At 37.3% G+C, this 12364-nt stretch overlaps 1 protein-coding gene across 1 annotated transcript; it reads left to right on the top strand.

Moving 5' to 3' along the window:
• The first annotated feature begins 1265 nt into the window (after positions 1-1265).
• On the top strand, positions 1266-10030 carry LOC137401750 (ciliogenesis and planar polarity effector 2-like). The gene is made up of 6 exons (XM_068088221.1): positions 1266-1404; positions 4293-4445; positions 7092-7238; positions 8048-8172; positions 8767-8906; positions 9522-10030. Exons 2-6 carry the CDS (start codon positions 4340-4342, stop codon positions 9730-9732), a joined length of 729 nt encoding a protein of 242 aa, XP_067944322.1. The 5' UTR covers positions 1266-1404; positions 4293-4339; the 3' UTR covers positions 9733-10030.
• Positions 10031-12364: the final 2334 nt, after the last annotated feature.

The raw sequence follows: 12364 nt of genomic DNA, 5'->3' as shown, positions 1-12364 counted from the left end.
TTTGACAGTGACAACTTGTAGACGTACAAGCCGAGCTTAAGAGCAGATACAGCTGTTGGCGTAAGAGATTATTTACTTAGCTTTTACTGCTTGCTATCTATCTTATATTCTAGAATTTTGCTACTTGTGTATTAGGCTTTGGTTCATAATAATAAGATATTTTGATTGCTATACCAAACATCTGAGAGTTAGCATAGTTGAGGCTTGCACAAAGATCTGGGTCAAGTCCCATACTCATTCTCTTAGCAACCATTGAATAAACAATTAGGCTTGCCTAGCCTAATTAACCACAACAAGCATAGTTTAGATTGAAGTAGAACTCGTGGTTATTAATCATTGATGTTAGTGTGGTATTCAAGTAAGTCAAATTACCTAAATACCCATATAACAACATTAAAATACTTAATAATTAATACAGTTGAACCTTGCCTTGAAGAATTAGATCAAACGCTACAAGTAGAACCATCTACCCACAACTGTCATAATAGAGCTAATAGCCTTTAACCCATTAACCATAAACACTTAGCATAATCAGGATAGATCGAGAACGCAAGAGTCATTAAACTTTGATGCTTTTGTGGAGTTCGAGTTAGGAAATCCCTTGAAAACCATACCTATCAGTGGTGATTGGTAGGATCATCCAGTTCTATTAATTACCCACAAAACAACACTGCAACAAAAATAACAGAGCCGCTGAAAGAGGTGAATAGACAACAAAGAAGATGCTACGTGCTGAAAATCCAAACCTCGCGTTGCTAACGTACAGATCATGGAAGACGCACTGTAGAAGATAATCTAATTAGTGAAGCCAATCAGGTGAGTAAGCTCATCTCAAAAACTACTACGATCAATGCACTTCCGACGAGCGAACTAAGCTTTTATCTAAATCACCTGTTCGTTTATGAAGATATGGGCGCTGACGCAAAAATGTATCTGATTACAGATGGCTCCTGCGGTGGTTGTCGGATTTACTTTCAGTATTTTAGCTAAAACAGAGTAATTTGTGTGGCTCACCATAATTCTGAAAATATTTATTTTAACATGCCATTTTTTACCCGAATAAGAGGTCTACAGGTACCCGATATATTTGTCTCTAATCCAAAACTATACTTGCGTTTGAAGGCAAACAGTGACTACAAAAGTAACGTCATCAGCACACGTTTCACGAGACTTCACAGCGATCCAATATACATCATTAGTGCGATAAGTGCAACTTATCGCACAAATAATAAACCAACTTAAACTTTCCAACTTAACCCTAAGCCGTTTTGTAAACAATAAAAATATGTTAGTGCCACCATAAAAACTAATAACGTGTAGTGTTGTGCTATTTTTGTGGATACTGTGCTGTATTCAATCCGTACTGTTAGGGCTGTGAAAACGTCTATTTTAGATATCCTTAAGGTAAAGCTGCTAAAGCACTATCGACATTATTGTTTAGTAGCTGTTTAGTTTTGCAATCAAGCAACAATCAAAATTAGAAAAGACAGTGTAGTGAGTGACAAGCAACGTTGTACGGTAGTGGGCAACTTCAGCACTTGTGCCTGAACAAAAACAAGAGCTTTAAAAATACATGTAGGCCTATATTGTTGTGGAAGTCAGCGCTGACTAGCCACTTGCAAATGGATTCTGCGTACAAGTTGTCTTACACCGAATGAGTAATAGCTCTCATGCACAACTGTAATTGTTGCAAACAAAGTGTCTGGTGAATAATGGATTTTATTCACACAAGCTCTATAAACATGAAAGAGAACAATTAGATACAATTCACTACAATCAAGCGTAATGCTGAAATAAGTTACAAATAATAAATACTCAAAACAGTTACATTTGTAAATGTAAGAATGTTAAGCAATATTATATATGTTACCAAAAATATACAAAGCTGCACAAACGTAGGTTAATGTTACCGCACTGTTCTTACTGCAGATTAAGAACGTAACTCTCAGTCTTTAGTTAGGTCTTCGCAGTCTGTATCGCTAGCTCTGTGCTTTTTGTTCCCGCATCTTAACACTGAAGCACCTCTGCTTATATAGCAAAGGCTGAGTGTTAATCAACAGGCTTTCCACGCAAGCTGGCTTTTAAGATATAGGGCTAATCTGAGAATAGCTGAATGCTTATGGCAATTAAAGCAGCTCAGCTTGGTAAATCCATCACAATATCAACCACCTATACAGGTGGTTTTAATGAGCGTGATAACTAGCTTCATTAAAAGCTAGTTATCACGCTCCTATGAGTTCAATCACCTACTTTTGATAAAAATCTAATTGAAAAGACTTCTTCTGTCATTTATTTCTCCTTAACAATTTCTTATATCGATATTTACCATAGTTCAGTATCCAACATTTTACCATAGTAAGTCGGAGCAATACGTATGAGTAGTAAGTATGAGAAATACATAGAAGTAGCACCATAGATATCAGTAGCAGGTAAGAGCAATACATAGAAAGCAAGTAAGAGCAATACATAGGAGCAGGAACTAGGCCACCTCTGTGCATATTTGGAGTGTTAAATACTATTATTTAGTATAATATCAAATACAACTAATGAGTGAATAACATATTAGTGGACCAAAAAATAGAAACCACAATATTGACAGTATTTCCATTTTATTTTTACTCATGGTGACATGACTAAGATCAAATTTGAAATAAAGATTTTCACTAAATTGGTAGTAGATTTGGGTAAATCCACCACTGTGTCTCATGTCTAGTGTCATTGTTTTATATCATAGAACAACATAAGGTCTGGTTTGTAAGATATTTCTGTGATAAAAAGTTGGCTAAAGAACAAAACTACAATGTTTTTTGAAGAATATCACTATGAAGAGATTGTATATTGCATGTATCTGTGAGAACACTCAGCATTTCAAGTACAATCATACCTCTACATACGAATGCCCCAATATACGAAAAACTCGAGAAACAAGCTGATTTTCTAGCAAGTTGGTTCCTTGAGATACGAGCGCACGAGCCGGTTCTTGATTGCCACAACACTATATGCCAAGTATGCAAAAGATCGCTTTCGAGAACAGCGTCGCTCGGTTTTTCTCCTCGAGTTAGATTGAAAATTTTTCAACAAGTTGGCTAAAAGTTATAATGAACGCCAGGCAAAAGCGCAGGACTAGAAACAGATACTACAAAAGTTTGACTGACAAAACTAAAGAGAGTTTAATAAAAGTTTAAAACATAGCTTGTGTTTAGTGTGTTTAGTAAATTCATTGAAGTTAAATTCAAAGTTTCTATTACGTCACAACAGTCTAGTGTACCATATTTGCATAGACATACTTGCTCCCAGAACGCATTAAGTTTCTATGACAAGGTATCACTGTACTACAATAGGCTAGCGGACAGCTAGCTAACATTGCCCTGCCGATAATAAACCAGGTAGGCTGTAGGTTATCAATAAATGGGGGATATTTATATTAATTTATATTATATTTATATTCTCATCCACTGATTAAGAAGGTTCAGTCTCAGAGCTTAAATTATGACAGGAAAACACGAACAGGAAATAGAACTAATTTATTCACTGCTAACGCAGAAGATGTCTAAAATTGATAATAAAATTAGCACTTTGGAGACTTGACATTTGTCTTAAAAATAATAGACGTAATTTCATTTGTAGTGAGTCAAGTTTAAATAGTTATTTTTGGCAAAGTCTAAACATAGTGATCAGATCAGATAATAATGAAGATATGGAGGATGAGTTCGTCTCCCCATCCTCATAACTCATAACATCCTCAAACTACATATTGTTATCATACTATAGACCGGACTTATGATATTTTATATGTCCAGTTGTGAATGTAGGCCTTCTTGTAAAATATCTTATACTAGCGGAGTGCCTGAAGTTGCACGGGTATTAAAAGCCATCTTATAAGCAGTGAGAGGTAATGGTGGTGCCTGCCATTTGCTCTTAGCCTGGCACATTGTCAATGGCTAATTTGAGTAAGCTAGTACCTTACTAATGAGAGCCGTGAGAGCAAGTTTTAATGACTTGCGTATTTTAACCCAGATATCGCCTAATGAATTCATCAATCTCGTGTAGCTTAATTGGTAAGATATTTGCCTGGCAAAAAGGAGGTTCCGAGATTACATCTTCTGTGATACGGATTCTTTAAACCAATCGTTTAATAGCTATGGCTGGACAAACCGAATTACACACATACACACAAACTTTGAGGTTTATATATATCGATGAGATAGTTATACACTTTGCCATCGTAAGCGATTGTCCACTGTTGTCTGTAGCGATGTCACTAACATGTCCACTCATGATCTGTGTTTTAGTGCTCTGAATCATTTCATTAAAGGCTCTGACAAAGAACCTGCTGAGAATGGTCGCCCCTTTAGGACTTGTTGACTATGCATGGACGAGCTCTTCTGACAGTCGTCCTTATATAAATACTATAATGTACAGACACAATATCAGGAAAAGATATGGTAGATGATATTTTATTTTCTTCTCTTCAACTAATCATTTGTTCTTATGGTGTAGTTGTTACTTGGAACATGTGGAATGAGAGGACAACTGTTGTAGAGAACTTGATATGGCATATTTTTTATAGTAAAACCATAACTGTCACGAACAACTTTTATCGTATTTACTAGGTAAATCAGACACGCTGATTCCGATTTTGTACTCAAAATAAAGATTAGTCCACTAACCTTCAAAGTCATTTAGGCTTTTTTAAAGCGTTTCAATATCCGTTTCGAAAACAACACAATCGGCATCACAAGCTCCGCCCATAAATATGTGACGAAACCTAGCTTTTTCAGAAACGGAAGTTAGGAATGTTTAGTCCGATTTAGGATAATAGAGATGGGTGTCTTAAAACCCATTATTATGTAAATCCAGCCTGTAAAATAGTTTCAGTTTTTTATGAAAGGGATATAAACTATTTAAAAGTGCTCGCAGCTTGTTACATGATGTTTAAATGGGCTGGACGCCGAGAAAAATGAGCTCAAAAACCGCTGTTTTATTACGAGCTAGCGTTGTTATCGCGCTTTTTAAATATGCAATGCTAAATAGCTTATCTACCTTTCAGAAAAGACTGATATTATTTTTAAGGCTGAATTTAGATATTAATGGATTTGAAAACACCCATCTCTATTATTCTAAATCGGTCTAAACATCCCTACGTAACTTCTGTTCCTAAAAAGCTAGGTTACGTCAAGTATTTATGGGCGGAGCTTGTTATGCCGATCGTGTTGTTTTCGAGACCGATATTAAAACGCTATAAAAAATCCTTCATTATTCTGAAAGTTAGTGGCCTAATCTTTATTTTGATTACAAAATCGGAATCAACGTGTCTGATTTACCCAGCAAATACGATAAAAGTTGTTCGTGGCAGTTATGGTGGCAGTAATACTTCAACTTATGAGTGCTCTAACGTACGAGAAACTTGAGATACGAGCCAGCTTTTAAGCAAGTTTTAGCACTAACATACGAGCAATGTTTGAGATACGAGCACGTGAGTCAGTTGCAAAGTATGTGGAGGTGGTGTTTATTTACAGATATGTTTTATGAGAACAGTATCACTCTATATTTTTCAACTACTCAGGTTATACTTTTGTACCGTGTTTTCTGTGCGCAATTTTCAGTGCAGAATTATGTGAATTAAAAGTACGGTGCGTAGACCAGAAGTTTGCCAGTAAAATGAAAGATAATGGAAAGAAAAAGCAAATGATAACAATTGATATTAAACGGAAAATTATTGTAAAATATGCGAAATGTGTATGCATGATTGATCTAGCTCAGCAATATGACAGAAATACATCTACAATTATCAAACCGAAGGGTTATATTCAGGGCATTTAGCTTGCAAAAGGACTAACCATAGTTTCTAAACGACGCAGCGATCTTCACGACCGCTGATGGAGAGACTGCTCAGGCATTGGAAAACATAAAAGATAAACAATTGGCCGGTGACAGCGTACCTCAAACGATGTTTCAATAAAGGCGAAAAGGCCAGTGGTTAAAAGGCGAAAAGGCCTATGTGAAAAGGCCGGTGCTATCTATAAAAATTATAAAAATAGACTTTCGGACAAGTTGGCTAGTGGTCGTGCATTAACCCTTTGTGACGACACCTGTGTTCGTCCTAATCGCAACATATTGAAAGGGCAACAAAGGCAAACGTCCTTAGATAGGTTTATCTTAAAACGGCCGGCTAGTCGTGAAAGCGAAACAAAGGAAAAATTAGTTAACCAGCGAGAAACTTAACACTACGAACGCCGAAGAAATTTTAATTACGAAAAATGAAAGTTTGCTTTTAGGTTTGCTTTTAAGTTTGTTTTTTAAAACTTTGATAAAATCTAAATTTATCAAATTCAACTGTTGTAATGCAGTTGTATCTCCCTCCCTGGCAAATGCTAGCGTTAGCTGTTACTGTATGTATTATACACAGTAGCAGCTAATACACCTATATCTCCCTCCCTGGCAAATGCTAGCGTTAGCTGCTACTGTATGTATTTAATTTTACATTTTAATTAATCACATTTCCTTGCATTGTTTTTTTATTTGTTGCTTTTTGAAAGCATGTGGTAAGTTAGGACAATAACCAACATGTTTTTTCTGTTACAATATCTTGTTTTAAGTGTTTTATTTGCATTTTTTAGAGTATAGAAACCAATTAATATATATTTAATTGTTCTATATATAAATAAATTGCACCAACATGCGAGTAAATTGACATGCGAGCTCAGTCTCGGAACGCATTAAGCTCGTAAGTCGAAGTATGACTGTATTTATATTACCTTCTGTTTGGCCTTACACGAAAGTTAAGGTGGTGAATTTGGAGTATGTTTGCCTTGATTAAAACTTATTTGAGGAAGCCAATTAGTGTTGAGCATTGTTGAAAATCGGTGCAGAGTGTTTGGTAGCAAAGGCCTATTTTCAGCCTTTTATTTCATTGTATGTCATTTGTGATAACTTAGACAGTATGTTCGTACGTCGGTCTGTTTTAATGTTCCTTTCTATCTGACAGCCATTTACTTGGTGTATTTGATTCAGGGAAAAGCACCTGCAAAGGGTTGTCAGTCATATCGTTTGTTTGTGTTGCATTTGCTTCAAGCTCAAGTTTTTAACAGGATACTTGGACAGGCCACTGTTTGACAAGAAGATCAAAGAATTTACATACAAAGTGATACTAAGTGGCAAGTCGGGGACCGGGAAAACGAGCACAGTTGCCAAGTTATCAGGACAGGAAGTTTCCAAGCTTCACCGTGAAACTCCAGGTAAACTGCAGCTGGTCAGTCTTGGTGCGTTTTATCAATTTTGAACTTTGACCTTGCATAAGCCAGCTCACCATAAACCTACTCGTAGCATAAAACAGATATACCCATGCTATTATCACTCAACAGGTAAATACTGGTCACAATACTGGTACTAAAGCAACTAACCTCCCTCGAGTTACTCATATTTGTAGTTCTAGACATTTATTAATATCCACAGTGAGTAACTCTATGCGCAGTTTCTAATAGACATATCTAGAGTGAGTAACTTTATGTTCAGTGTATAGTAAACATATCCAGGGTGAGTAACTCTATGCTCAGTATACAGTATACATATCCAGCATGAGTAACTCTATGCTTAGTGTACAGTAAACATATCCAGGGTGAGTAACTCTATGCTCAGTATACAGTATACATATCCAGGATGAGTAACTCTATGCTTAGTGTACAGTAGACATAGTCAGGGTGAGTAACTATATCCTCAGTGTACAGTAGACATATCTAGGATGAGTAGATCTATACTCTATGTACAGTAGACATATCCAGGGTGAGTAACTCTATGCTTAGTGTACAGTAGACATAGTCAGGGTGAGTAACTATATCCTCAGTGTACAGTAGACATATCTAGGATGAGTAGATCTATACTCTATGTACAGTAGACATATCCAGGGCGAATAGCTCTACGCTCAATGTACAGTTAACATATCTAGGATGAGTAGCTGTATACTCTGTGTGCAGTAGACATATCCATGGTGAGTAACTCTATTCTCAGTAAACAGTGAACTTGCTGACTCATCCTATTCACTCTAAAGGCATCGAGCAGACGACTATCCTCTGGCCATGTAGACTGATTGGCTCCAAGGAGCCTGTCATATTCAAGTTGAAGTTCTGTGATGCTGGGGAAGGATGCATGGCTCGTTTTAACCACATCCTACCTGTGAGTACCTGCCAGAGAATATCACCTGTCATTTTGTCACTGCCACTTGCACTGTTACATGCTACTAGAGAACAAATTAATGCTAACGAGTCTCTGTCGAGGGAGTTATGTCACCTTGATGGTCTTTGATCAGTTTACGAAGGGGGAACTTGTATGTGTTTGCGGAAATAGTGTGCTGGCTTCTATAGAAAGTGTAGCTACAACCAGCCATACCTGGTTGGCATGTTATTGTTAGTATGAAGGGTGTATGAGAACCTTGACATCACATCACAGGCAGTATGTTTCAGCAAGTCAGATTCATCTTTACTAGTGATTGGTATTAAACTGACGTCTTATCGGGACTAGTTATTGTATCAAAGTCGTCTACACTATGTACTTTGGTTTTAGTAATTGTTAATAAATACGTATACTTTCTGTATTGCATCAACATTGCTTGAATTTAAACTCAAATGATGTGATCTGGCAATCAGTTAGCGATTGACTCCGCACAAATATATATGTTTAAGTTCAAGACAGTTATAATTATCACCAGCGATCGCACACTAGTACATCCGACTTGTCTGTAGTTTAAACACGGAGTTATCTTCTCTACAGACACTCAAAGAGAATGCTGATGGAGTGATCTTTTTCTTTGCAATGACCGATCGATCAAGCTTTGAAGACATTCCACAGCAGATGTCGAAGGTCCTCGGGGAACAGTCGAGTAACATTGCCAAGTTGGTTATAGCAACCAAGTGAGTCACACACCTGGTCGCATGTTATACTGACTGTCTTGACCTGTCTTTTTGCCTCCTCAATCAGCAGATGTGACTGTTTGTACAGTTTTGACCAATCAGAAATAATGTGCCAGGTGTTTGCTAAGGCTGATGCCAAGGAGGATAAATGTCCAGTTGCCTGCAATCAGGTGTAGTTGTCTTCTCTTCCAGGGTAATAATTACATACTGTGTGATTCCCGCACAACTAATGTGCATTATTTTAATAAATATCAACTATTAGATATTGAAAAGGAAATTTAACGGTGAAAAGATGAGATGAACACAATTGCAAGCATTAAAAAATCACTCTCAGAGATGACAGTACTTGTAGCAGTGTAGTTGTCCTCTCCTGAGAAGACAGCTATACCGCCATAAATGCTGTCAGCTTTTAGCAGAGTTCTATAGATATTGTAAAAAGTAACTACTGAAAGCTACTCCCACATGCCACTCACATCGACAGCTGGTCAGCAAACTCATTAACGATGAACGCCTCAGCTTTTGACACAATCTGAGACCTGAACAAATGTGACTATGGCTTCGAGCTGTCTACAGAATGTTATTTCCTTCCCATTGCTTGTTTCTAATTGTTCGTAGGTTGGACCAGCACGGTAGAAGCGAAGTACCGCAGAAAGAATTAATAGAGTTTGAAAAACAGTACAACATTCCTATTATCGGCGTCTCCAACTTCAACGCCGGGCCAGTTGATCCTTCCCATAATGCCTTGCATACGTCGGCGCCCATATTGAACTGTCTGTGCGAGAGACTCTGGTATCGAGACCAACAAGAGGCCGGTCATGTAGTGTGATTGAACCTACTTGTAGGGCTCCTGTCTTAGTTTTCTGGGATAATTTATTATTCTCATATATTTCAGTTTGCCAAGATCTCTCTTCTTAGGTTGCTTATCGAGTTAATAGTAATTTTATTTAATTTATCATTTGGTCATTGCCCATTTAGAGCACTCTTATTATTTACATAGTGAAATCAGCAGGTTCTTTTGAATACACACAATAATTGTATTCATGTTTTAGAGTCTTAGATGTCACTAGTTGTTACTGGTTTGTATGCTTTGGCAGTTTGACTATTACAATATATGATTACAACAATCTTGCAAAGGTGTATGGACATTGCTCAACGAGCTTTAAAGCAAATTTTAGGATTCCCTGAGGACCGACAACATTCTAATTTGATTTTAAGGCATTCCCCTAAACCAGAGGTATCCAACCATTTTAGAGTGGCGGCCATTATGTAAAGTCAAGCCTAGGCTGGGGGCCACACATAGGTGCTATGAATAGTAATATAGTAATAATATGTAGAAAATGATTGAATTACCATATTTTTATATATTGCAAAACATGATCCCATCCATCACATGTTATTCTCATTCTACACATTCAATATATTTATTTTAATTACATGTAATTGCAAAATCACAAATGTGTCAAAATATTGGTTTTAAAACGATATATATGTAATTGCAAAAAGCATCATATGAAATTTATGTGCAGTGTCCTTGTTTAAGAGACATTGCGGTGCTAAGTTTTCACTGGTACTGAGCATACTACTCTCAGTGAGCCACTTGGTACTGCTTCTCTCGTACGATCCTGCCTAGGTCAGTTTTAATGTCTGGAGATGAAATCCTGAGCTGTCGAGCTAGATGCTCATCGGTTAGTCTGGTGCGATATTTGCTTTTGGTATGCTTAATGCGACTGAAGAACTGCTCACATATGTAGGTAGAGCCAAAGAGGCTGACCAACCGAAGAGCATGGTTATGTAGAGCTGGATATGTGCCGGCTGGAAAGAAATTATTATAAAACTGAGTTTTATCATGTGAGGCTGAAATGTTGTTGTTTGAGATGTTTGTTAGCCTGCAAGTCAATAAGCTCCATCTGTAACTTGGCTGCTACACTGCTAGGGTTGACAGAAAATGGATCAACAAATATCTTTATCTTCTTTTCAGTTTCTGCAAACTGAAAAAATCTTGCAAATTTAACTAATAGATCTGACATGATGTTGGCGTATTGCTCAGAGTTCACCTCAACGTATTGGTCATTCTGCTGACGCTCTGACAGAGTTTTGAAGTGAGCATAATTCTCTTCTTGGAGTTGCTGCTCCCACAGCTCAAGCTTTGTCCTGAATGCAGTGATAAATCTCCAGAGTTGAGATATGTCCTGTTTCTTTCCCTGTAGCTGAAGGTTCACTACTGACATGTGCTTTGTGATATCAGCTAAAAATGCCAAATCAGTGATTCAGAATTGATCTTTGAACTCATCACGCTCATGACCCTTGTTTCTCATGAATAAATCGATCTCTGATAGCAGACTGTAAAACCATCGCAGTGTTTTAGCGCTGCTGAGCCACCTGACTCTACAGTAATATGCTACATCTTTGCATTCACATTCTATCTCCTCAAGCATAATTTTAATTTGTCGATGGTTCAATGCTCATGATCGAATGAAGTTAATAGTGAATACGACCAGACCCATAACATGATCCATCCTCAGAGTTTGCGCTGCTGAGTTTTCTTGATGTATGACACAATGGTACACTACAAGAGGAACAACCCAGCAGTGAGAGCTGAGCAAAATACCTATTAGTCCAGTGTTTTTCCCTGCCATTGCAGGTGCTCCATCAATACAAATGCCAGACATCTTCTCCAGTGGTAGGCTGAACTCAGCAAGTTCTTCTAATAGACTCTCATAGACATCTTTCCCAGTTATTGTGCCATGAAGACTACTCTGTCAGACAGATCTGTGCTCTCATTTAATGCTATGCTGAAATAAACAAACTTCTTAATCTGGGCTTTCATTGTACGCTCAATGTCCTTACTCATATTTTCCACTCTTCTTGCAATGGTGTTTCTTGACATACCAACACTTTCTAAATTACTCATTTTATCAGGGCAGAATTCATCCACAGACACTGGCAGTGCCTAAAAATAATAAAACAAGGTTAAAATAAATGTAATTGATATTTACAAAAATATAATGACAATAGCAACCCCACACAAATTTTGTTGAAATTTTAATTTCAGCTTTAGGTGCATCAGGCTATGCAAGAAGTTATAGCTTACCTCTGTCTTTCAAGGTCTACAACTCCACACCTATAGTTGTTTTATGCAACTCTTATCTGACATAAATTTAAAAAATGCTTACCTCCTTAGCAAATTCTCTATGTCGAAAATGTCGTTGACCAATTAGTTGAGCAATATTATAGCGATACTGCATTTTGTGGCTTTTTCACCAATCTCTGCATATCTTTTAAAATGTTGCTGCTGTTGCTGCAGATTAGATAATAGCTAGTCATATTTTTCCTGTCTGTCACGACCTGAGTACTGCTCATATGCGCTATGATAAGTTGTATAATGCCGCCTTATGTTGTACTCTTTGAGCACAGCAATTACTTGATTGCATATGACGCATATTGCTTGGCTCTCCCGA

This window comes from Watersipora subatra, chromosome 8 (genome assembly GCF_963576615.1).
Source record: "Watersipora subatra chromosome 8, tzWatSuba1.1, whole genome shotgun sequence".
Classification (NCBI taxonomy): Eukaryota; Metazoa; Bryozoa; class Gymnolaemata; order Cheilostomatida; family Watersiporidae; genus Watersipora; species Watersipora subatra.
Note: the sequence above shows the minus strand (reverse complement) of the source record. Positions and strands in the feature narration are given on the sequence as shown.